The sequence below is a fragment of the Pelodiscus sinensis genome, chromosome 21 (assembly GCF_052426305.1).
Source record: "Pelodiscus sinensis isolate ZL-2025 chromosome 21, ASM5242630v1, whole genome shotgun sequence".
Lineage (NCBI taxonomy): Eukaryota > Metazoa > Chordata > Testudines > Trionychidae > Pelodiscus > Pelodiscus sinensis.
This window is the reverse complement of record NC_143072.1, coordinates 9,499,376-9,524,572: the sequence shown is the minus strand read 5'-3', so window position 1 is coordinate 9,524,572 and position 25,197 is coordinate 9,499,376. Positions and strand designations below refer to the sequence as shown.

The following is a 25,197-nucleotide window of genomic DNA, read 5'->3' as shown; positions in this document are numbered from 1 at the left end:
ACGTGGAGGAAGCAGGAGATGTAATTATCTGGAGTAGGCCTGACGCGGTCCCACAGGGAAACGAGTGGCCCGGTGGCACATCAGAGACTAACAACGAGATAGATAGACGGTGGCACGAGCTCTCGTGGGCACGACCTGCCGTGCGGGGAGCAAAGGCGCCGGAGTGCTGCCTCATCAGCAAATGCCGGAGTCTGGCCACTCTGGCTTTCTTCAGGCTGGCGGGCGGTGGGCCCAGAGAGCGAGGTGCTGTCCTGCCCTTGCCCTGGGCCACATGCACCTGCAGGACCAGCGGATTCTCAGGGCGAGAGGAGCAGACAGCTGAGGGCGGGAGGAACTTGCTCCAGCCCTCCGGCAGCCAGCACTGGGTGAGGAGGAGGGCGGGAGGCCGGGCATGGCCGGACTGTCAGAGAGCAGTTTACAGGGGTACTCGCTAGCCCCTTAGCGAAATCTTCAATGGAGACTTTGCACAGAACTGGGCCCAGAACCGATCCCTGCGGAACCTGGCTCATGCTGCACTTCCAGCATGACTGGGAGCCATTGGGACCTGCTCTCTGGCTTTTCCATAGTCTCTGCAAAAGTGAGGAATTAAGGAGCCTTCTTTGCTGACTTACCATCCTGGAAACCCAGAAAGAAAAGCATTTTTATTATAAAGAAATCAAAGAACGCTAGCTAAGCGGCATCGTATCGCTGACAATCCTCAGTCGTTCAAAGCCCAGTGGAAAATTAGCAAACAAGCCAAGCAGAGTCTCAGCAAACGAGAGATGGTCCAAGTTCACCGCAGTGAGATTCTTGTGCAGACAGCGTGGCCCAGAATGCCACCGCCACCGAATTCTGGGAAATCAGGCACAGAAACGGCTGGGCACTACAGCTGATTTTGTGTGAATTTCATCGGAAGGCAGCTTCTAGCTCCTTGTCAATGACTCGGGGGTCACTTCGAAGCCTCCTTTCCACGCCGCTCTGTCTGTGCCATCCCGGTTAGCACCTATTGCAGCATCGTGCTGGGAGGGTGCTGGACACTCACTTCCATATGGCTGCATCTCGCTGAAAAGCCTGGTGCAAAGCACGGCCAAGCGGAACACTAGCGGCGAGGCTGCATGCTCCTGGCAGCAAAGCTTTGGGGTGAACGGGGTGAAGAGCCTTAATCCCCTGAATCCAGCCCTGCGGGAAACTTCAGCGGCCATCACGAAGCGTCACCGGATGCTTCTTCTGGGGGGGGAATGGGCCGGGTGTTAGTAAAGCAGAGGAGGCCCTTGGAAGGCCGGGCTCGGTGCCGGTGCAGGGGGGTGCAGGCTAAGCAGGAAGAGGACAGGCAAGAGGACAAAGGGGAGAGAGGCCGGGCCGTCCTTAGGCATAGGCAGCACGCGCAGGTGCAGCGCGCACCACGAAATTTGGGGCACAGTGGTTAGGAGAGCCCTGTGCTGCATATGCCTAGGGCCACGGCTGGCTGCGTGCAGCACCAGCTCCAGAGGCCCCAAGCTCCTGGACCCCCCCCCTCCGCTCCCCCTCAGCCCCATGACGCCATCCCCTCATTGCCCCCGCTCTGCCTCCCAGCCCTCCCAGCCCCCATCCCCCACTCTGCCTCCCAGCCCTGCCAACCCCCACTCTGCCTCCCAGCCCTGCTAGCCCCCATCCCCCCATCCCCCGCTCTGCCTCCCAGCCCTGCCAGCCCCCATCCCCCCATCCCCCGCTCTGTCTCCCAGCCCTGCCAGCTCCCATCCCCCGCTCTGCCTCCCAGCCCTGCCAGCCCCCATCCCCTGCTCCATTCCCCCTCATTCCCACGACACCATCCCCCATCCCCCATGCTCCACCCCCCAGCCCCATCAGTGCCATGATACCAGACCCTCCATGCCCTGCTGCACCTCCCCACCCACCATTCAATCAGGCTGTGTCGCTCCCCGTTCTACCTGTTCCGCCTGCCGGGCCACAGCTCCAGCCGGCTCTGCCACCGTGTATCTGCTCCCCAGCCAGCATTGGAAGGGTGGGGGCTGACAGGGCTGGGAGGGTGCAGGTGCAGTTACCCTCCTCCTGTTCCCCCCCCCAACTCTGAGCACAGCCCTGCCCGATGGAGTGGAGGGTGCAGGTGATGGAGGATGGAGCGTGTGGGGGGTGGAGGGGGTGGGGGATGGAGGATGGAGGCTGCGGGGGACGGAGGCTGTGGGGGATGGAGGCTGCGGGGGACGGAGGCTGCAGGGGACAGAGGGGATGGAGGCTGCAGGGGACAGAGGGGATGGAGGCTGCAGGGGATGGAGGCTGCGGGGAACGGAGGGGATGGAGGCTGCGGGGGATGCGGGGATGGAGGCTGCGGGGGATGAAGGCTGTGGGGGACGGAGGGGATGGAGGCTGCGGGGGATGGGGGGATGGAGGCTGCGGGGGATGGAGGCTGCGGGGGACGGAGGGGATGGAGGCTGCGGGGTATGGGGGGATGGAGGCTGCGGGGGATGGCGGTTTCAGGTGCACAGGCTGCACAGGCACAACAAGCCGCTGGCGGCCCTGCAGAGACCCGACAGACCTGCCACTCGACGCCAGGGCTCTGTGGTGGGGTTTGCCGTGACCACTCAACCTACTTCAGTGCAGCCAACCAGGACTCCCTTCGAGTGGGCCCAGGAGCCCCAGGGCGACCCGAGGACCTTGCCAAAGGGTCCCTTGTCATTCCCAGAGATCTGCCAAGGGGAGCTCTGGACACGGCGTGTGCCGAGTGTCTCGCTCCCCGGCATGTGGCCGACAGAACCGGCACGCGCCCCTTTACCGGACAGGGGTGACAATTGGCCACAACGGGTCCCCTAGAAACGGGGACCTGGCCTGGGCTATAATCACATCATGAGCTAAACAGTCGTTCCTAAGTTAACTTCCAATTCTCTGCAATGTAGCTCGGGCCTGGAACCTGCGCTAGGCCCCGACAGGCCAGGGTCTGGGCCCGGGCCAGGCCGACACAGCTACTTGGGCACCTCCGCACGGAGCACCGCCTCAGTGGAATTCTCAGACACTCCAGCGAGTTCGATGCCCGGCTTGCCTCACTTTCCCAGGGAGTTCAAGCAGCTCTGGGTGGGTGCGTTTGCAAGTCCCACTGGGCCCCACCCGGCATCCCTGGGCCCTGCTGAGGATCCGCCTGCATGTATATCTCTAGGCCCTAACGGCTGCGGCCTGGGCGCATCTTCCTTTGAACGGGGAGCTCCCGCGCCAAGGAGAGCGCATGCAAACCGGCCGATTCGCTCTGTACCTTGCTCCTCCACCATTGCTCTCCACGCCGAGAGGTCCAGCTTCTGCACCTGGTTGCAGTTCACAAAGTCTCCGGGGTATTTGTTGGCCTGGAAGGGGTTCCTAGGAACCTGAGTAATGTGGGTGTTTTCACAGATTATCCGTGGCAAGTTGATCCTTCTCAGGGCCCTTCGCTGTTGGGCAGTGAAAATCCCGGGGTTCTCCCACCAGAATCTGCCGAAAGAGTAGCACCAGGCTTTACCCCAAGGATGTCCCTGGCGAGCCCCAGCCGCCGAGCCCAAAGACACCTCGCTCTGGGGGAGGTTTGGCACGAACGGGGCTTCAGAGCCAGTGGCCAGCGCTGAGCGAGGATCCCCCTTTCCCACCACCTGAGCACACGAAGCGAGGTCTGTGGAGCAGGTGTTGCGGTTAACATGCCAGCCAAAGCAGAGAACGGTAACTAACCCACAGCCCAAAAGGAGGGAGAGAAGCCCCGGCTCTCCCCCGTTTCCATCCTGTCCCTTGTCTGCCTCGTGGGGGTCTGGCAGTGTCCTTCCCGCCACAGCACTGGCAGGGCAACTCAAGTGTGTGTGTGTGTGTGTGTGTGTGTGTAAACTTACAACTTGACAAAATGCGTTCGGGTGTCTGCCAACTAATCAAGGCCTCTGTGAAAATAGCGCCAACCAATCTATCAGGCCTGAACGAGCAGTGCAAGACTTTACGATCAATACCAAAATGGCCATGCCCCGGAGGCTTTCCGAAACGCCGGCCAAGTGAAGGAATGGAAGCTGGGAAGCTGGGCAGCTGGGCGCTCACATTCAGCTCCTCCAGACAAATTGCCGCCCACGCGTGCTCACTCGGATTCCTCTCCTTGATGGGCTCTTACCTGTCCCCGTCTCGTAATTTCCGGAACTGAGATCCAATGATACAAGCCATGGTGGGCCCCACTCTGCCATTGGGCACGAACGGCTCCGCCAGCGCCCCGATCCAGATGTCGATATTTTCCGGCGTCCCGTACAGGTCTGTGAACTTTCTGGCCAGCTCGGAATTACTCAGCACCGCAGAAAGTTCAACGACGTTGCGCGGCTTCGAGAGCCCACAGAACTGTCTCCAGGCGTTGTACCCTGCAGAGCCAGGGCAGCGCGGTCAGTACCGCCGGGCGCCAGGCCCCTCCCCTCTGGGCTAGTGACTTGCTGCTCTTTTCTACGGCGACCCCCTACACTGAATGCTGAGGGCGCCCTGCTGGCCTCGGTAGCCCTGGAAGAGAGCACCGCACTTGGCTTAAGGTGTGCCAACTCCAGCTGTGTTATTTACCTTGCTGGAGCTGTGCACCTCACGCCAACCTCCCGGCTCTGTATAGACCTGGCCTTAGTGGCTGGTGCTCCGACCCTAAGGCATCCTGGGTGCAGTAAAGCAGACCGGACCCAGACAAGATCCCTGAGTTCTGAATATTTCCTCTCCGTGTCAGGTTGTTTTGCCAAGGGGGTGGGGCGGCTTACGGCCATCTCCATTTCTCTGGATCCCATGCTGGGACGGTCTGGTTCTCCCCCTGCGTGTCCAGAACCCGCAGCCATTTACATTCAGCCCTGAGGGCTTTTCCCTTTCCTCTGGAGCAGTGGGGACCCTCACCTGGGAGACCTTTATCCCTGCCGCGCTGCATGTTCAGTGCCGGTAAATCCAGTCCGATCCGCCTGACCTGCTCAAACAGATGCTCCCGGAGTTCATCCACCACCATTTGCTTCTGGGTCATCAGTTTGGCCGGCCTAGCCAGCAAGCCACGGAGAACAGGGTCGATGCCACCTGCAGTCATTAAACAGACCCTCGTGAGCAGCCTTCCCACCCAGCTCCCTCTGCAAACAGAGGCCCCGCTGTGCTGAGCTGAGCTTTGCTTCATGCAGCTAGGGGGGCAGTAGGTGACCCAGGAACCTAAGCTTTGTATTTCCTGACGTCTTGGCAAGAGCTCCTTTGGTGAAGGCCAGTCCAGCAGCTAACGTGCTGACCTGGGGCCTGGGTTGAATTCCCTCCACCATCGCTGACTTCCTAGGAGCCTTGGGCAGGTCTCTGAGCCTCCCATCCCAAAAAGGTGAGTGGCCAGTGCCCAGAAACTCAGGGGAGCCACAAAGCCCGAGGTAGGCACCAGCCCATGTGGGCAGAGGGAGGCTCCTGAGGAAAGGTTTCCCTAACAAGCTGGCCCATGGGGGCAGGGGGCAGAGGGGCGTTTTAAGCTCTACACCAAGTCCGAGTTCACAAGAAGCCACTATTGGCCGCTTTGGCCACGGGGGCCTGGTAAGATCCGCTGGCTGCTTTTGAGACTGACCCTCATTCTGACGCCGCCTGTGGCAGAGTCTGGCCCGAGTGGCTGGCAGGAAGGGTCTGACCAGGGCCAGTGTGGGGCAGCAAGAAGGGTTTTACCTTGTCTCACAATTTTCCACATAGCAAAGAATTCTTTGCTGAGCAGGCTGGGGGGGCCGGTAGGCTGATAGCGCTGGTCCAGGCGGAATACGAAGGGCTGGATCGAGGCGTGAGCGAAGCGGAACGCGATGGTGAAGATGCTGGATATTCGGGGATCCACCGAGTCGTTGTAGGCGCGGTAGGGAGGAATCGCTGACCAGACTCGATTTCCAAGCAGGCTGGGCAAATAGTCTCGGAAGGTTATTACCTGGGGGAAATGAGGGGAGACTGAGCCACTCCTACCTGCTGCTGGACTCTCCAGCCCTAAGTCCCGGCTTGGGCCAGCCCTGGCCTGGGGGGGTTGAGTTGGGCGGGTCGTGCTTGGGCAGGGGGCTGGATGTGATGGCTCCTGAGGGCTCTGCCAGCCCCCATCTTCTGGCTCGAGGCTGGTCTGAAGAGCAGAGGAGCGGGCTGTGTGCTGCTGAGGGCTGTAGGACCTTTCCCTCCCGTTACACCAGGCACCCCGGGGATAGCTCTGAGCCCCAGGGCGAACTACCCCGGGGCAGCCCGGGCCTGACAGCATGGTCCAGTCACGGTGCAATGTCCAATGGCCGCCAGGCTCTGGGGTCTGAAACCTGCCACATGCTCGGGCTCGTTTTCCCTCCGACTTTCTTCGTCCCCGCATTCCTCGGGGGCGGGGAATCTGAGAAGCTGGGCAAGACTCTCCGCTCGCCCACGGCCATTGGGCTGCAGCCGCCAGACAGGGTGATGCCGGGGCTGGCCCCAGGCGGCCAAAGGACATTTTCCAAAGTCATGAGCAGCTGGCCAGAGGGTGCCAAAGAGGAACCTCAGCTACTGCGGGAGCCTCCTGCCTGTGACGCCCGCCAGGCTCTCGACACGGGGCCACTCGGCCACCACAGAAATGCCGACAGCCCCTGCACGGAGCGTGCAGCTTCTCCACAGCTACTAGCGCCACGAGTGGGAGTCAGGGGTCATCACCCTGCTGGCATTGGCCAGGCCCAGCGCCTGCTCCCTGCCGAACACGGCCCAGCGCTAACTAGTGACCGGACGAGCCACCGCCTCTCCCGCGGCCAGCCCCAGCCCCGCTGCCACGCATGCACAACTGCCTGCCCAGGAGCGCACCGTCTCCCCGATCCCCTTGCAGGAGCCCACCTGCCCGGCCGGTCCGTGGGCGAGTGCTGATGGAGCCTGGCCATGCTTTGCCTGAGAGGTCACGGCCCCGGCAGCCTGGCCCCGGGCAGTCGGCCACGACAGCTTGTACCTGAATCATGGCACCTATGATCTTCCGGGCCTCCTGGTAGAGCGTCTCCCCGTCCCACCGCGGATTCAGTCTCCTCAGCTCGGTGGCCAGGCGGTTGTGCTCCCGCACAAAGAGCGTGTGCATCGACGTCAGCTCCGGCATCTCGTTGGCTCGCGAGTCGCCTGGGGAAGTGAAAACCGTCTGTGTCCCCCCCAGCCTCGTCTGTGTGGCCCTCCCGGATCCTCCCCCTCCGCCCCCCACTCTGCCTCCCCGGACCCAGCGCCCCAGCTCACTGACCCGCCCTGCCGCCTGCACCCTTTCTGGGCTCGGCTTGTTTCTTGCACAAGGCGGTTTTCTGGCCTCCACAGCCAGTGGCAGAGCAAAGGGGTAAATTCATAAAGTCACAAATCTCCAGGCCAGATCTGTGCGCTGAGCGGAGCTAACGGAGCGCGCTGGCCTGGCGGGGCGGTGGTTAGTGCTGCTCACAGCCTATTGCCCAGAGCACTCCCCTCTGCCAGCCCTGCTCCTGGGGCGCTCCCCTCCTTTCAGCCCACGGGCAGCCCAAGCCCTTTGCAGCGGGACGGCTTCCCAGCACAGATCCGCCCCGGCTTGTGCCGGGCTGAGTCTTTGTTCCTTGACCTGGAACTTTATATTTGGCCACCTTAAGCTGCAGCTTGTGAGCTAGGGCCCAGCCTGCCGAGCTAACCGGCTTGCTCTGTGTCAGCGCCCCCTACCCCGGTATTCAGCACCACCCAGCCTGCCGAGCAAACCGGCTTGCTCTGTATCAGCGCCCCCCGCCCCGGTATTCAGCACCACCCCAGGTTTGGGTCATCAGCCAGCTTTATCCAGGAGGATTTCGTGTTTCCTTCCCGCTCACAGATCCAACGGGAGAGCCTGTGGGTCTGAGAACGGGACTCTGCAGAACCCTCCTAGCAACGCCCACTCAGCGTGCTTTCCTCCTTCATCATGACGCCTGAGACCCGCCCTGTTAATGGTACATTGTGTCATCAGCCTCGTTTTTTCATCAAAACTGGGCACCAAGTCAAATGCCTCCACTGAGGGCTACATATATTATATCCCTACTGACAGACTTTAGCAGCCAAGCTAGTACATCTATCAATTTATCTATTTTAGACAGTCTGTGTGTCTGTCTCTCTGTCCATGAGTCCATCCCTCTGTCTGTGACTCCTGCACGGTAAGAGCTAGGACCGCCACATTCGATATGCAGCTTCCTTTTATCCTAACTTAAGGTGAGGTCAGCTTTTGGTTGTGCCAGGGCAATGGGATGTGCCTGGAGTGGGATTGTGTTCTATAACATGGAAAGGGAGGGGGCTGAGAGAAGGGACAGTTATGCTCCACAATGACCACTGGGGGCAGCAAGCATGGGGGACAATTATACTGTAGAGGAATCACAGGGCAGCAGCTGCCCCAGGAAGAAAGTGGCCAGCTGGGGCCAGCTGTTCACAGCTGCTCAAGCTCTGGGAGGGAGGGAGGGGAGCTGGGATGGATCACGAACCAGGGGATTCATGATGCTCTGAAAGTGCTGGGAGGGAGTGGGAGGAGCAGGAAGTGCAGGGGCCCACTGCGTAAGAGGCACGTGGGGGCTGGGGGCAGATACGGGGGTGTGGGCCACAGGCTGCCCACCACTGCAGCCCACGGAGACTAGGGAGGGCCATTCATGCAGCCCACTTGGTTGCCCGTGGCTGTTCTAGAGCCTTGTCTAGGGCAATCTGAAATGACCTTTGTGGATTTCTGCTCTGCCCCTTTTCCCACTGGCTGAGGTGTTGGGAATTTTTTCACAACTCACAAAATAAAATAGAAGGTCCTGGGGTCTCCTGAGCAGAGAACAGGAGGGGCTGCAGGCGCACGCCTTACCCGCAAGGAAACATCGGATTTGCGCCATGGGGTTGGTGAGAAGGCAGGGGTCTTTGTCCATGTTCCCAAAGGGCAGCAAGGCCAACCCGCCATCGGTGAATTGCTCGTTAACCGCCATCAAGCCCCGCGGGCTGGTCTGATTCCGTAGCCGCTTGGCCAAGGGCACTTCGCTGCCATACACCATGCTGCCGTCCAGGAAGGCGGTGAGCGCGTTGATCTGGTTCCGAATCGCTCTCCCTTGGGTGCACGCCGGGGCGGAGCGGGTGAATGGGATGCAGTCGCTTTGGTTTTTTATTCGGGGATCATTGGGGGGAATCTGCAGCAAGAGAGGAGGGGGAGCATTACCAGCCCAGGGGGCGGAAGCCAGTCGCCCCCCGCCGAGCAGCATTTCCTGCCCTGCCGCATGCTGGAGCAGGCTCCGTGGCTTGGTGGCTTTGAGATGCGGCTCCACCGGGGCTGCTTTGCTAATCCAGACTGGCTAAGACAGGCGGGTGCAGAGCAGGAAATGGCTTCCTGGCCGCTGCTCCTGCCTCCCAGCCAAGCAGGGAGCCTCCATCCAGCATCATGGTCTGCGCGGGCCAAGGGCGCCCACTGCCTCCGTCTCGGCAGGACGGGATGGGGCGTCGGAAAGGGGGTTTCCTTATTGTGGGACTGACCCACCGGAAGGTCTCCAGAGCCTGATGCCCAGGCTGTGTCTACCCTGCAGGAATCTGTCGGCAGAGGCAATGCAAATGAAGTGCTCATTAGCATTTCTCGCGCTCTCATTTGCATAGTCTCTTCCGATCCGTTTTGCGGAAAAACCTGGCAGTGTAGACGGGGCAAAACCCCCTTTTGTGCAAGATCCGTGCACCGGCTTTTTTGAGGACTAAGGTTATTGCGCAAAAGGGTTTTCTGTGCAAAATGGCCCCGTCTACACTGCAGGGTTTTCCGCAAAAACTCTTCCGCAAAACGGATCGGAAGAGACTATGCAAATGAGAGTGTGAGAAATGCTAATGAGCGCTTCATTTGCATTGCCTCTGCAGCCAGATTCCTGCAGTGTAGGTGTAGCCTGACTCCCTAGGCATGGGGTGATGCCCCCAGATCCAAGTAAAAGAGCGCGGGGGCAGAGATAAGTGTTCCCGCCCCATGGTGGAAGGATTTGAGATCCCCTGGATCGTCACTTTCCGGTGTTTGGACGGAGCTAAGCTGACTGGTTAGAATCCTAGACCCCCCGGACGGGCAGAGCCCCCAGGAGGCCTCGCATCCAGCCCCCTGCCCACGGCAGGACCAACCCAACTCAACCCCCCCACCCAGGGCCGTGTCAAGCAGAGACTTACACACCCCTAGGGATGGAGACTCCACCCCCTCCCCACCCACCATGGGAAATCGGTTTTCCTAATGTCCAACCCAGACCCCTCCCCACAAGTTGAGCCCATTGACCCTCGAGCACTGGTGGAGGTTTCCCCACTGGCTGGGAGGTCAAATTCGGCAGCCCAGGGTTTCAGAAGAATGGGCCTGGCAGTGAGGATGCACCACTCGGACATTCAAACTTGGGCGGGGGTGGGGCGTTATTTCGAGCAAGGTCCTAGCATAGACCCGGGCTGGGAGAGACCTGCCCCGATAAGGCCAGGGGGAGACCCAGGCAGCCCCGTCCCTGGGGGACCCTCCCTCGCCAGCTCCCTGTGGGGAAATCCCGCCGGTACCTTGATGGGGAAGCAGGGGGGCTCTTTGGCACAGCTGGTCTCGCAGTCCACGGCGCCGCTGAAGGTCACTGTGGCCGGAGTCTCGGGCCCGAAGTCCATGTCGTGGTCAATGAACTGGCCCCACTGCATGAACATGAGCGACCGCTGCTGGTCCGTGATGAGCTGCTCCGTGGGGAAGCGAATGATCTGGTTGGACACTGCTCGGACCTGGAGGGTGGAAGCAGAGAGGGTGGGTGGGGCCGGACCCTGGGCTAGGAGCGGGGCTTTTGTGTGCAGGACTGGGGCATGGAAGTCCGCTCCCGGGGCCAGCAGCAGGGGCGCACGGGAGAGGGCAGCTGCTCCGGTGCCCTTTTGGAAAACACAAACGTTAACGGTGGCGTCTGCGCTTGCTCTGTGTTCAGGGCCCGTTCTGGGCACGCCGAGCCGAGGTCCTAACTCTTCATTTGCCGCTGTCGTGCTCGGCAGCCAGCGGCTGCAGCTTCGGTTTGCAGCTCTGGAAAGGCACGTTGCAATACTCCCCACATAATTCACTCATGGGGCTCAAAGAGCCGGCCAGGCCTTCACGTGGGATGAAAGAGGTGCCAGCGTTCCCCGGAAACTGAGCACTTGGGTGGCCATCCAGGAGTGATTTAGGTGCCACCCTCTGTTTAGCAGAGCGCCCACAGCTGGCCACAGCCAGCAGAATGTGTTTCTATTGGTGGTGCACAGCAGCACATGCCTTGGTGCACTCCGCAAAAATTATTCCACACGCGGATGGAAAAATTAAGAGAGAACACTGGTATCTACCAACCTGGGCATGTTGTCAGGGCAGCTACCCCCTCCCTGCACCGGCACCAGTGGGACATCTCTGTTAGCACGTTGGCTCAACCAGGGCTGGCCCCGACCGGCCTGCTGCTTCTTTCGTTTGTCGTTACGCGAGATGGGGTGGGGGCCCCTGAGGCTGGAGAACGTTGCCCTGGAGTCCTCCTGCAACGCTCTGAGCGCCTTCCCACTACCGGCCTTTATGGAAAGCATTTCCAATGGCCTGCCAGCCCTTACCAAGGGGAAGGGAAACCCGCAGTGCTTGAGCCCGTCGGTCCAGCCGGGAGGGAGGGAAACGCCGTCCTCGTACTCGGCAGGCAGCCAGCGGCTGTAGCCTCGGTTCGCAGACCCCAAGGACGGGTTTCTCCTGAGAGAAGCATGAGAGAGGCATTGACAACACAGCACATCCCGCCACCCTGGCGTCAGGAGAGCACCTGGGAGCCCAGGCACGGGCCGAGCAGCCAGAACAGAACGCCCCGCCCAAGGAGAGGGCAGCCCACCGACCAGACAAGAGGCAGCAGGCAGGCAGACAGGCACCAGCACACACAGCCAGTCGGCCTGACAAGCAGCAGCCTCAGCGCTCAGCTGCCTTCCTTGCAGGGCTCACTGCCCGGGGTGTGCCCTGGAGGCTACGGGAGGGTGAAAGCCGGGGGGTGCCCGTGCTTTTGGGGGTTCCTGCCCTGGGGGAGGCCAGTGGATGAGAGAGGAAGGCAGCAGCTGACGGGGTGTAAACGCCCTGCACGTTTCAGCTACACGCAGAGCGCAGGACCGGCTAGAGCAGGGGGCACCGGCCTTTTCAGCCACTAGATCGCTGTTCCGATGTAAGTGCAATGTCAGATCTACCGCCAGCCCACGGACCCTCGCCCAGCTCCCTGCCCCTCGCCAAGGCCTCCCCTGCTCACTCCATCCCCCTCGCCCCGGACCTCACTCACTTTCACCAGGCTGGGGTAGGGGGTTGGGGTGCAGGGACGAAACAGTGGGGTTGAGGCAGGTTTTCTCCTGCCCTGGCCCTGCACCGCCCCTGAAAGCAGCTGGCATGGACAGCAATGGCTCCATGGCACCATGTGCTGCCCCCCATCTACGGGCACTGAGCCCACAGCTCCTACTGCGGTTCCCCATCACTGATCCAGGGGAGCTGCAGGAGCGGTGTCTGCAGGCAAGGGCAGCATGTGGAGACCCCCTGCTCTGCCTCTCTCGGGGGCCGCAGGGACATGCCAGCCACCTCCAGGAGCAGCAGTTCCCACGGGGAGAATGGCTCCAGCCACGCCAGGCTGGGCGGTTTAGAACTCACTGCTCAGAGAATTACATGGAAGCGTGAGGGAGAATGAAACCATGAAATGCCCAGACCAGCCCAACACTAAAACTAACCCACAAGCCGTAAAAGTAGCAACAACACCTCCCCCTCCAGCCCCGTGTTGTGTCAGGAGAGGAGGGGGAAGGACTGTGTGTGTGTGTGTGTGTGTGCGTGCGTGAGAATGACAGACACACCTGGGCTGCGTCTAGACTGGCAGGATTTTGCAGAAATACTTTTAACAGAAAAGTTTTTCCGTTAAAAGTATTTCCACAAAAGAGCGTCTAGATTGGCAAGGGTGCTTTTGCACAAAAACCTCCGTGCCAATCTAGACGCGCTTTTGCGCAAGAAAGCTCCCATGGCCATTTTAGCCATTGGGCTTTCTTGCACAAAAAATGAAGGTGCCTGTCTACACTGGCCCCCTTGCACACGTATTCTTGCGCAAGAGGGCTTATCCCTGAACGGGAGCGTGAAAGTATTTGCACAAGAAGCACTGATTTTGTACATTACGAAGCCAGTGCTCTTGCGCAAATTCAAGCGGCCAGTGTAGCCAGCTGGCAAGTGTTTGCGCAAAGAGGCCGCTTTTGTGCAAAATCTTGCCAGTCTAGACACACCCCTCGTGTGAGAGTGACAGAGATTTGCACTGCCAAGCTCCCTCCAACCCCTCCTCTCTGTGTGGAGACAGGGTACAGGAGTGGGGGAGGAGGGACACCCTGACATCAGCCCCCCCTTCTCCCTCCCATACCCTGCACAGCGAGCAGGAGGCTCCCAAGGGGCAGGTCCAAGGCAGGGGCAGGAACAGCATGACAGTGGGGGAGGGGCAACTGAAGTGCCAGCGCTTGATAGTTTCCCAGCCAGACCAGCCAGGATCCCGTCAGGGGCTCTGAGATCGACTGGTAGATCCCGATCGACTGGCTGGTGACCGCTGGGTAGAATATGAGCTGAAATCCAACCTCTGCTTTGTCTTGGCTGGACTTTCCCTCCAGAGATTTTCTAGAGTCTCTAGATTGGGAGGTGTGAGCCGGCCAGCCAGGAGCACAGGAGGAGGAAATTCCTGTTGCTGAGCCAGAGCCGGGCACCCAGGGCAGCTGTCCACAGGGCTTTCTCGATGAGCTGAACTAGCAAGAGGGGGCAGGCTCTGAATGCCTGGCCAGGGCCCCCACTCCTGGCAGGGATTGTCACCGGTGTGCCCCTGGGATTGCTCCGAGACTGGCTGGCTAGTGATTTAGGAGCAGAAGAGCATAAGAACGGCCAGACTGGATCAAAGCAAAGTCCCTCTAGCCCAGTGGCCTGTCTTCTGACAGCAGCCGATGCCAGGTGCCCCAGAGGGAGAGAACAGAACAGGGAATGATCAAGTGACCCCTCCCCTGTCGCCCATTCTTGGACTCTGATAAGCAGAGACTAGGGACCCCCTCCCTGCCCATCCTGGCTAGTAGCCATGGAAAGACCTGTCCTCCATGGATTTATCTAGCTCTTTTTGGAACCCTGTTAAAGTCTTGGCTTTCACAATGTCCTCAGGCAAGGGGTTCCGCAGGTTGACTGCAAAGAAATACTCCTTGGCTATGTCTACATTTGCGGCTTCTTGCACGAGAAATATGCAAATGAGGCTAAGTGTGGACTATCGCCAAGCCTCATTTGCATGCCTAATGAGCCACCATTTTTGCAGAAGAGGCTCTTGTGTCCGAAGGAGCTGTCTACACTGCCCCTTCTTGCGCAAGAAAACCCCTCTCGTGCAATGCCGTTACACCGATTATTTTCAGAAAGAACGGCATCGCACAAGAGGGGTTTTCTTGCGCAAGAAGGGGCCGTGCAGACAGCTCCTTCTGGCGCAAGAGCCTCTTCTGCAAAAATGGAGGCTCATTAGGTATGCAAATGAGGCTTGGCGATAGTCCACACTTAGCTCATTTGCATATTTCTCGCGCCAGAAGCCGCGAGTGTAGACACAGCCCTTTTGTTTGTTTCAACCTGCTGCCTATTCGTTTCATTCGGTGACCCCTAGGTCTTGTGTTATGACAAGGGGCAAATTACATTTCCTTATCGACTCTCTCCACACCCTCAGCCATGATTTTACAGACCTCTGTCATGCCCCGCACTCTTTTCCAAGCTGAAAAGTCCCAGTCTTTTTAATCTTGTCTCATGGGGAAGCTGTTCCATGCCTGTAATCATTTTTATGGCCCTTTTCTGAAACTTTCCCAATTCTACTGTATCTTTTTAGGAGACAGGGTGACCAGATTTGCATGCAGTATTCAAGCTGGATTTCTACAGAGGCCATGTGATGCTTTCTGTCTTGTTCGCTGTCCCTTTCTTAACGATTCCCCCCATTCTGTTAGCTGTTCCCGCTCAAGGGAGAGAGCTTGGAGTCACTGTAGTTCTCCGAAAACACCTACTGAGTAGGCAACGGCAGGGAAAATAAGCAAATTTAGACCCCTTCATTTTCGCGGGGTAGCTGGGATCACATGGGAGCACACAGATGGGAAACTATTCTAGTGCAGGGAGGACCTGCCACCCTCTCCTGGGCAGCGAGCATCACCTGTTGTTGCATTCGCCCGTGATGGTTCGGTAAGGGTATGTGTCGTCACATGGAATTTGCATATTTTGCTGGGCACAGCCAGTAGCCTTGGAAATCAACTCCAGCTGGTCTAGGCTCAGCACATCTGCAAGAGAAAGCCAAGGAGGTGCAGCAGCTCCGCGTGCTGGAACGGGGGCCCCAAAACGGGGCGAGCAAAGAGTATTTGGAGGCCACGTCTGTCAAATCATCCCCCAGACCACTGCAGCCTTCCCCAGGAAATGCACCAGGGCAAGGCCGCAGCCGGCTTTGCTCGGAGTCTCCGGCTGGACGCGCAGTGAAACAGACGGAAGCCGCCGGGCACGTTCCCACAGATTGCGCCAGGCCTTCGAGCCACCCCCCGGCGGAAGAGGAGGGGGATGCTAGTGAAGGGTCCCCTTCCCTTCCCCTCCCATCCCACAGCTGAGCAGTGGTTCAAGGTGAGCCACATCCCAGAAGGCAGCCTGGGACCGGGTGGGAAGCTCAGCTTTCCCCCTTCCCAGCAAGGAGCCAAGCGGGCTGAGCTCTTGGCAGAGGTCCTGCCCTATGGCCCCTTGGGGTCCTTAGCCCCACGGTCTGTGTCCCAGGGGCTGGCCAAGCGAGGAGACGTGCACCACCAGACAGCGAGTGCCTCTGCCTTGCAACCCCTCCTGGCCTGGCGTTCCGGGGTGGTGAGCGGAGAGCCCAGCCCGGCAGCCCATGGGAGATACCTAAGCCCACGGCGCCAGGCGGAGAAGGGGCTCCCGGGGGAGCAGATCCGACATCAGCCCCATTACCTGTGACATTAAACTTCCCCTTCACAGTCTGCTGCAGCTTCTTCTTCAGCAGGGCCAGGGTGGTGTCCATGTAGTCGGCGGCTCGGATCACGGCCCGGGTGCCTGCCACTGGCTGCTTGATGTATCCCAGGATATCCGCAGGGCTGAAGGCTCCGTTCCTCAGCTTCTCCTTTAAACTGGAATGAAAATATTCCTCCTGGCGACATGGAGCAGCAACAACCCAGCTCGCTGCATGGAGGCCCCTCTGCCCTCTGTCCACAGCAGCTCACCCCGCAGTGCAGCAGCCGCTGGCGGGGCAAGGCTCAGAAGCCAGGGTGCCCGGTGACTCCGCCTCTTCTCGGTGTGGTTTGATGCCCCAGTACCAATGGGGAGGGAGCAGCAAACCCTTCCCTCCCTCCCTCCCTAAAGGGTACTGGGGGAGGGGGAGCTCAGGGCTGAGGCAGTCCCAGATGGGGGTGGGGAGCAGCCTAGCCAGTTGGGTTCACCTGCCTGGTGATTCTGTCTCTTTTCTGGGGGGTCTGTGAGGAGCAATCCCATTCCAGGCGTATCCCAGTGTCCTGGCACAACCAGGACCCTGACCCTGCTTTCCGTTATGGGAGGAGGAAGCTGCCTCCCAGATTTGGTGTCCGGGCTCTTACCCGTTAGGAGGAGTTCTTCAGCAAACTGACAGATGCGCAGACGGGCAGACAGACTCGTGCACTGACACACAAACTCTCTCAAACACATAGTAGATAATGGCAAAAAATGACCATGAATCCTAAACAAAAACTCTTCGCCTGTGACTAACGGATGCAAATTCAGTGAGGTTGATCTGGAAAGTCTGAGGCGTCTTCATTACTCCATTCAGGAGATCAGATTGGAGCAAATAATCGTTGACTATTTGCATTGATTGCCCTGCTGTTTCATGAAGACATTCTATTGCATACGCCCAGAAAACTCATTTCTATTCTGAAAGACTAAGGTTGTGTCTAGACTGCACCCCTTTTCCGGAAAAGGGATGCAAATGAGACATATCACAATTGCAAATGAAGCAGGGATTTAAATCTCCCCCCGCTTCATTAGCATAAAAATGGCTGCTGCTTTTTTCCGGCTCGGAGCTTTGCCGGAAAAAAGCGCCAGTCTAGATGCGGATCTTTCGGAAAATAAAGCCTTTTCCGAAAGATCCCTTATCCCTCTTAAAATGAGGGATAAGCCATTTTTATGCTAATGAAGCAGGGGGGATTTAAATCCCCGCTTCATTTGCAATTGCGATATGTCTAATTTGCATCCCTTTTACAGAAAAGGGTGCCGTCTAGACACAGCCTAAGTGCTGTGGTTGTGGGGCGGGTTCGTACAAAGCAGATTCAGCGTTGGACTTGGGGAAGTCGTGCTGTATTCTGGGGTGAAACCCTGGGCCCGAGCTGAGCGACGGCGGAGCTGCCAGCTGTCCCATAACAATTTTGTCAGGGTGGAATCTCCAGCCCTGAGGCCCACGGGCAGGTCAGCCCACGGAACAGTCTCCAGCCTCCATCTTGTTTCCTTGTCACTTTCCATTAGGGACTCCTCAATGGCACTGCCATGACCCCCCTTGCTGGGCCGTGCCACCAAGCACGGAGCAGGGCCAGGCCTGCAGAAGAGGCGTGGCCGGGGGTCGGATACCAGACTGGGGCACACTGCGCACGGAGAACCACCCTGGGCCACATTTCGGCATCTGTGCTCAGGGTGAGTCGCCCTTTGTGCTGCAAATAGTGACGCTGAGATCAGGAGCCACCGCAGGGAGCAGGACGCTAGTCCCCAGGCAGACGGGTACGCGTCTTCCCCTGCACACTGGCTGTGACGTAGTGGGGGTACTTGCTGGGCTGTGGTGACCCCTGCTGTCTGGAGCAAGACCCAGCAGGGAAAACCTCGCTATGCAAAGGTAATGCCAAACTTGTTGAACCAGACACCCCCCATGGAGAGGAACAAAGGAAGGTGGAATGCTGCCCTGGCTGGGGGGCAGGGCTGGAAGGGGGTTAGTTAGTTACTATCTGAGAGCATGGAGGAGACAGCCTAGGGAAAGGGGCTGGAGTTTAGGGGCCCAGTCTCCCCCATCTCAAGGGGGCCTGAGGCATCCTAGCCCAGCTCTGTGACCAGATTACATCTGTGCTGTGCTGTAACCTGGAGAGGCAATAAACTTCCTCTATTCCACCGGCTGGTGCAGTCTGTTTGTGCCATTTCGGGGTGCAGGAGACGGGGGACCCCCAACGCGCCGTCACACTGGCACTCACCGGTCCCGGGTGTACTTGTAGGCTGTGTCCACCAGCCGCCTGGCTTCCTCGACGCTGCTCAGAATGGAGGGAGCCGACAGCATCCCTGAGACATCTGGTCCAAAGAGAAGCAGGGGCAGGACGTGAGGCCGGCCCCCGCCCACGAGTTCACTGCACAAGGCAGGTTCACTGTACACCTGGGAACAAGTCCCTGCCCGTTGCGGTGAATCTGCCCTCTGGCTCTCTCCTCTACCGGAGACTCACAGAACCCCCGGGCGGGCAGGGCCCTCAGGGCCCCCAGCTCCATCCTCCGGGCAAGGGCTGTGTCAAGCCGGGACTTCCACCCCTCCCTAGGGCACCCGGGCACCCACCCTTCCAGCTGTTCCATACCCACAGAGCTTGGAAATGCACCGGTGCGCTTCCCTTTGCACTATCATCTCATCCGCATTGATCTTATTGCACCAAGCTCTGCCCTAAATGACGGGCCCGTGCTATGAACTTTGAACTTTGGCAGGGGAAGCAAGAAGGAGCAGAACTCCAGCAGCTCCTCCGGCTGCCGCAGCCCCCGAACCCTGCCCCCTACTTCCCAGCTTGGACACCGAGAGGCAGCCGGCTTGGAGGGGCTGCGGGTGGCTGGCAGGGGGGCAAAAGTTCCGTCCCATACGGCTCCACATGCCTGCCCCGAGGGGGCAGCGAGGGATCAGGAGAGCTGTCGGCAAGTGTCTGGCTCCCTGGGTAAGACGGAGTTTTGCCCTCACCGCCGGGATCCGGTCTCTGCCTGTGCTCTCCGAGCGCTGAGCAAATACAAATAGCAGCAGCCACACCTCCTCTGGCAGGGGCTCTCCGGTGCTGGACGGGAGCTGCCGGAATCGCGCCCCCCTCTGCAGCAGGGGTGGGCAAAAGGGCCTCCACCGGCCGGATCCAGCCCAGCAAGCGGGTCCCGCCGCTCCCCCGCCCCCAGGCCAATCAGGAGCGTGCGCCCTGCCCCCGCGCTGCAAGGAGCTCACAGCGCTAGCACCACGCATCCTGGTGGGGCCGGAGGAGACGTCGCGCGCCCCCCAAGCCCCGATTGGCCTGGGGACAGAAGGGGGAGTGTGCGACGTCTCCTCCCGCCCCAGGGGCATGGGCGCCTAGAGGGAAGCTCCCCCACCCCCAGACCACTCAGGGTTTCTGGGTGGGGAAGCAGGGAAGTGCCCTGGCCCCGCCCCTTCTGCCTGAAGCCCCGCCCCTTCCAATGTGGCCCAGGGCCACTGCAAATATCTGAAGTGGCCCCAGGCAAAAAATGACTGGCCCCCCGCCCGGCCCCCGACTGAGCCGTGCAGGGAGAGGGCATCTGGCTCCGGCGCTCGCTTGGCTTTCCGGAGCCAGCTGTTGCCTTAGCGCCGCTGCTGGGGACACACGTAACACCTGGGGCTGGCGTGGCTGCACTCTGCCCCTCCCGCAATAGAAACCCTTAGAGCAGAATGGCCCTGGCGGCAATGGCGGCGATGGGGCAGTACCGTGCGCGTCCGGGCCGGCGGCGTGGCACAGGCTCAGGGCCAGCAGGAATCCACAGAGCGCGATGGCAGGCTTCGTCCCTGGAGAGACACAAACCCCCCGCTCATTAGCACGCCGGGTTTCGCCCCCCACCAAAGAGCTCAGCTGCCCTGTCCCGGTCAGCCCCGTCTGCCCACCCGGCCCGGCTCAGCTCCAGCCCAGAGCCTCGAGCCTTTGACTAACGGCGCACGCAGCCCCACGAAGGGAGGGTAACTTCCACGGCAGCAGTGCACCCGCTGCCCACGCCTAGCACCCTGCTGACGGCCACAGTTACACTGGCATAACGCCACCGGGGGAAGCACAGCCCGTGAGCAGCTTGGCCTGAACAGAGAGGAGACGGTCCGTCCGCTTGTTGGTGTCAGGTTGTATCGCACTCTGGAGGTGCGTTAGCGCATGTGCACTGCGTTCTGGGGCACGCCTAGGGCTGCCAGATGGTTTCAACAAAAAAAACGGAGGCGCTTGCCATGACATCTGTGATGGCGCGTTGGGGTTCCCCCGTCTCTTGCACCCCGAAATGGCACAAACAGACTGCACCAGCCGGTGGAATAGAGGGAGTTTATTGCCTCTCCAGGTTACAGCACAGCACAGATGTAATCTGGTCACAGAGCTGGGCTAGGATGCCTCAGGCCCCCTTGAGATGGGGGGAGACTGGGCCCCTAAACTCCAGCCCCTTTCCCTAGGCTGTCTCCCCCATGCTCCCAGCCAGCAACTAACTAACACTCTTCCAGCCCTGCCCCCCAGCCAGGGCAGCATTCCACCTTCCTTTGTTCCTCTCCATCGGGGGTGTCTGGCCATACTGGTTTGCATAGTGACTCATCCTGTTTTGCTGGGTCGTGGTATCCACGGCAGCCAGTGGGGGTTACCCCAGAGCCAGCAGCATAGAAACCAGCCAGGTACCCCCACTACGTCACAACATCACAAGCCACATTCCACCTGGTTTAGAAAATACCGGACATTTCTACTTTCTCATTGATATTGTCTCAGTTTGTTTCCCGGACAGAAAGCTCAAATACTGGACTGTCCAGTTCAAAACCGGACACCTGGCAACCCTAGGTTCTGAATGTATAGAAACTAGGCCTCGAGAGGTCGTCAAGTCCAGTCCCCTGCCATCATGGCAGGACCAAGCACCATCTAGGTCATCCCTGACAGTGTCTGTCGAACCTGCTCTCAAATATCTCCAGAGATGGGGATTCCACAACCCCCTAGGCAATTTATTCCAGTGTTTGACCACCCTGATGCGCAGGAAGTTTTTCCTAATATCCAACCCAAACCTCGCCCTCTGCAGTTTAAGCCCATTGCTTCTTGTCCTATCCTCAGAGGTCAAGGAGAACAAATTTTCTCCCTCCTCCCTGTGACACCCTTTCCAGTACTTCGTCCTGTTTAGCTCAGACCATTTCTCCAGACGATGCCCCCGCCCTCCAGAGACTTGCCCCGGAAGCTGGACAAAGGCCAGAGCCCGGGCTGGCTGCAGGACTGGAACAGGCTGTCGAGTGGGTGAGTTAGTTTGGCTGACTTAGGCTACAGGGCCCTGCCTCTGGGCCCTTTTCCCCCAGGATGGCTGGCGCTGCTGCTCCTGGTTCCTGCACTGACAAGTCTGTGCTGCGCTGTGTCCCTGCTGACGAATCCCTGCCAGCGGGGAGTCCCTCTGGCTATGGATGGGGGTGCAGGGCCCGGGCCCCCCCCCCTCGGCGACAGACGCCCACTCCACTTCACAGGGGCTACTGGCTACTAGCTAGTGCCAGACTCCCATGGGTCTGGGAATCAGAGTTCATGGAGCAGCCCTTTGTACCTCCCAGATTGTGGAGGTGGCTGGGGACCAGAGAGACCCTAGAGACCCAGCTAGTCCAGCCCCTGCCCACAGCAGGACCAACCCCGACTCAATCAGCCCAGCCAGGCCTTACAAATCTCTGAGCATGAAGACCCCACCCCTTCCCCAGGGAGCCCAGCCCAGTGCTTCCCCACCCGCCATGGGAAGCAGCTTTTCCTAATCTCCAACCCAGACTCCCCCCTGCAATCTGAGCCCATTGCTCCTGGTTCTACCCCCACTGGGAACAGCCTCTCGCCAGCCTCTTGGGAACCCCCTTCAGGGAGCTGCAGGCTGCTGTCAGATCCCCCCTCGCTCTTCCCTGCTGCAGACTAGACAAGCCTGGTCCCCTCAGACTCCCCTCATGAGCCCGTGTCAAGCCGAGAGGTGGGGCCAGGCTGCCTTCCCTGTACCACGCTCTGGTCCGACTTCGTTCCATGCAGCGTGCGGGGGGGGGGGGCTCTGGGGGGGCCCAGCCTGGTTAGCGATGGGTCCGAACACAAGAAACAAGCACAGTGAGGGAGGCCGCACCAGGCCCTGCCACTTCTCTGCTGCCTTCAGAGCCGGGTGGCCCGGGAGGGGCAGATGCCGACCAAGGGCCCTGCTCTGCAGAAAGCGCAGAAACAAAGGTGGCAACATCGCCCCAGGCCACCCTCGCTGCTGCTGCTGCTGCTGGCATTGGCGCTGCCTTCCCGGCTGGGCCCCTGGCCGCAAGCTGCTGCTGCCCAGCTCTGCGCAGTGTTCTCCCCGCAGCCTCGCAGAAGACAGGGGCACAACCTCCTACAGAAACCTCCTGATCCCCAAATGCCTCTGTGGGCCAGGGTCCCTACAAATCCAGCCCTGCAAAGTGTCAGCTTTAAATAGCTGAAATAATGGACTTTATGTTTAACTTCCTAAGACTGAAATTGAGCCAAATGGACCGTGCCGGTGTCAGGGCCCAGCGTGCGAGGGAGGAAGGGTTTCTACTGAATTTCTACTCTGATTCATGCCGAGAAAAGCTTGGAAACAGGACAGGATTGCAGCACCGAGCTCTGGAAGCAGGACCAAAGGCAAAGGACCCAAGGCCTCTGAGTATTTCAAGCTCATCTCGGATTTCTGAAGTGTCCCATCCCCCTACCCCCCGTAACGACCTTTGGGGATCGGTTTCCTGGATGCTGAGCCGGTTCAGTGTCTGTCTCTCTCTGAAGGGGGGCAGTCACCCCAGCTCTGTGCCATGCCTGGGGGAGACCAGAGGATCTGGCCCAGCAGAGCAGGCGGATGGGTGTCCATGCCATGACCTGCAGGCCTAAGGGGATGTCTGTGATTCAGCCCCTCACAGGAATGTTTCAGGGGTTTGAATCAAAATTATTTTTCATTTTAAAATTTACACTCACAAGTTTTGCTAAAAGGAAAGCGCCAAACGGAGACAAATGTTTCAAAATCAGAGAAATAAAATGGCTCTGGCCCAGCTCCAATCTTTTCCTTAAGTTTGGTTTTTCAAACTTTCCAGGCTTCTGATTTTTGTCCCAGGTCACGCCAGGAAACAATCCCAAAGGTGGAACCGTCCTTTCCCACCCAGGCTTACCCGGGGTGCTCCAGCCGGGCAGACAATTCCAGCCCCCCAGAGGGCAGGCCCTGGGGGGGGGCAGGGCTTGGCAGCCCCTCGCACCGCAGTGGAGGAAGGAAAACACAACCCAGCAGCTCAGCTCTCGGGCTGCTTCCCTTTCCCCATCCCCAGCAAGGCACCGGCAGCTCCCTGGCCCAGAGCCCAGCTGGCTGACCGGGCGGGCGGGCGCTGGACCACACAGCCTGGTGGGCACACAGCAGAATCGGTGCCCGGCCCCAGTGCAGGGGCCACGCCGCAGAGGCTGCTACCCACGTGGTGCAAAGCACCAGACCTGGGGCCTCCACTGCACTTCCCACCCGCAGCTCCCCGCCCGCCGCTCTGCTCACGCCCAGCAGCCGGAACCCTGCGCATCTCACCTGCCATCTTCGGCGTCTCTTCCCAGCAGCCGGGCCCCTGCGCTTTTATCTCCCAGCCGGGGCCGCTCCTGCTGGGCGGGACCAGCCCGGGCTGTGGGAAACGCCCCGTGGGCATGAATTGGGCAGGGCCACGAGGAGGTTTCCCTGCTTCTTGTCGCCCCCCAGCTCCCACTCCTGCAGCACCCAGGCTGAGGGGCCGTGTCCCTGGTGCGCCCTGGCTGCCTCCTGTCGCCGGGGAAGGCAACACGACCTCTGGGAGCCAGGGCTGGGAATGGGCAGCCGGGGGGATCCCGGGGTGAGTGGCACTGGGGCGCCCGGCACTGGCCGCTGCATGGACCCTGGGTCTGACCCCGTGTGGACAGAGCTCAGCAGGGAGTGCGAGGGGGCAGCCCCCTGCCCGGCTGGCGGGCTGGGATGTCCCTGTCCCAGGCAAAGCCCAGGGCCGCACCCCACCGGGCAGCTGGCCTTATTTCCCCAGAGCAAGGCTGTTGCTGAAGCTGCGTTGGGCCACCCTGGGGTCTGTGCGGCTCGCTGGAGGGCCCTTCCTGCCCTGCCCGACTCGCCCTGGCCTGCCCCGGCTCCAGGCTGCTGGTGCTTGTCCCCACGTCCGAGGTCAGGGGATCCCCCTGGGGCCTCTGGTACATGCTGCCCACATGGGGCAAGGTGGAGGCAGGGGGATGTGGGGCTGCCGCTGGCGAAAGGAGGAGGGGGCACCGTGGGGGTAGGCCTCGCTGCCCTGGCTGCTGAGGGGGCCATTGCCCAAAGCCACGTCCTGCAAGAGCCCGGCCAGCCTCTGTGGGGCACCAGGGACAGTCCACACCAGGGAGTCGCTCTGTGCCCTGTGCCAGCAGGGCTTCCCCTGGCCTTGCTGCTGGGTCCTCCAAGCAGCCTCCAGCCTGGCGTCTCTCCCAGCCGCCCCGTCCCGTACCAGCCTTGGCCACGCTGCAGCCCAGACTGTGTGTCCAGAACGGCCCTGCCCCCCCAAACCGCACCCATGCGGCGAGTCTGTTCGGCCTTCACGTGGGGGCCTCAGTTCAGGTTTCGGAAGGAGGGGGCCACCGTAACCGGGATGACGGGGGCTGCGTAGGCACTGACAGCTCTCGGTTTGGGGCCGATCGCGCAGCAGCCAGAGCCTGGTCCTCATTCCTAGCTACAAGAAAGCAAATGAAATCCGTGTTAGATCCGCTGGGCTCGAACCCTGACATGCCCTGGAGCCCTCTGACCCTGCAGAGAGACCCCGGCACGACACCTGGCTCTGGGAGGACAGAACAGGCCAGGCCTCTGCCCCCTCCACCGCCATGTGGCAGCCTCATGGCTGCCTCTCCACCCAGGCTCCCCGGGGCTGTGGCAAGCCGGGTGCCTCCCCAACCCCCCCGTTGGGCTGTTTCTCTAGTGCTGGACAAGTTGCACAAGGTCCCTTCCTGCTGCTTCGATGTGGCCCAGAATAATCTCCCTCGGCTCCCCGGGGGCGGTCGACCGAGTGCTGCGGCCAAGTCCACAATCAGCTCCCGGCAGAGGGAAACTGAACACTCCTGGGTGCGTTACCACAGCTGCCTTGCGCAACTCGGGCCGTTCTTGGGCAAGCCGGCAGAGCGGGCAGATGGGCCGCGCCGGCGGCTGTTATCTGGGGGGCACCGAAGCACTTCTTCTTTCGCACGGCGGCCGGAAAGCAGCAGGCTGGAATTCTAACTGACTCCTCTCCTGAGATTCAGACCCCCCCAGTGCTTCTGGAGCAGCCACGTGGGACCCCTGGTGCCCCCCCGTAAGCCCTGGAGAGCTCAAACCCCACTAAAAATCTGTTCCTGGTCTCACAGCTGACTCTGCTGGGCCAGAGGCTGGCTGAGCCCTTGCAA

General features: G+C 60.3%; 1 protein-coding gene across 2 annotated transcripts; it reads right to left on the bottom strand.

The window, feature by feature from the left end:
- Positions 1 to 623: 623 nt before the first annotated feature.
- On the bottom strand, positions 624 to 23,421 carry MPO (myeloperoxidase). Of its 2 annotated transcripts, none has more exons than XM_089772102.1 (14): positions 23,345 to 23,421; positions 19,542 to 19,619; positions 18,064 to 18,157; positions 15,818 to 15,993; positions 15,027 to 15,150; positions 11,443 to 11,572; positions 10,405 to 10,611; positions 8,723 to 9,038; positions 6,869 to 7,029; positions 5,608 to 5,854; positions 4,825 to 4,995; positions 4,082 to 4,319; positions 3,218 to 3,429; positions 624 to 1,203 (listed from the first exon to the last, which is right to left on the bottom strand). In XM_089772102.1, the coding sequence occupies exons 1-14, from the start codon at positions 23,349 to 23,351 to the stop codon at positions 1,181 to 1,183; spliced, it is 2,184 nt and encodes a 727-aa protein (XP_089628228.1). In that variant the 5' UTR covers positions 23,352 to 23,421; the 3' UTR covers positions 624 to 1,180. The 2 variants fall into 2 exon arrangements, with proteins under 2 accessions (XP_089628228.1, XP_075761168.1); XM_075905053.2 differs by having other exon boundaries at positions 624 to 1,206; positions 23,345 to 23,419.
- Positions 23,422 to 25,197: the final 1,776 nt, after the last annotated feature.

Coding starts and splice junctions, on each gene's coding strand:
- MPO (XM_075905053.2), bottom strand. Junction 15,994..18,063: donor TACAAGTACACCCGGGACCG/GTGAGTGCCAGT, acceptor TTTTCATTCCAG/TTTAAAGGAGAAGCTGAGGA. Junction 5,855..6,868: donor TCATAGGTGCCATGATTCAG/GTACAAGCTGTC, acceptor CATTTCCCCCAG/GTAATAACCTTCCGAGACTA.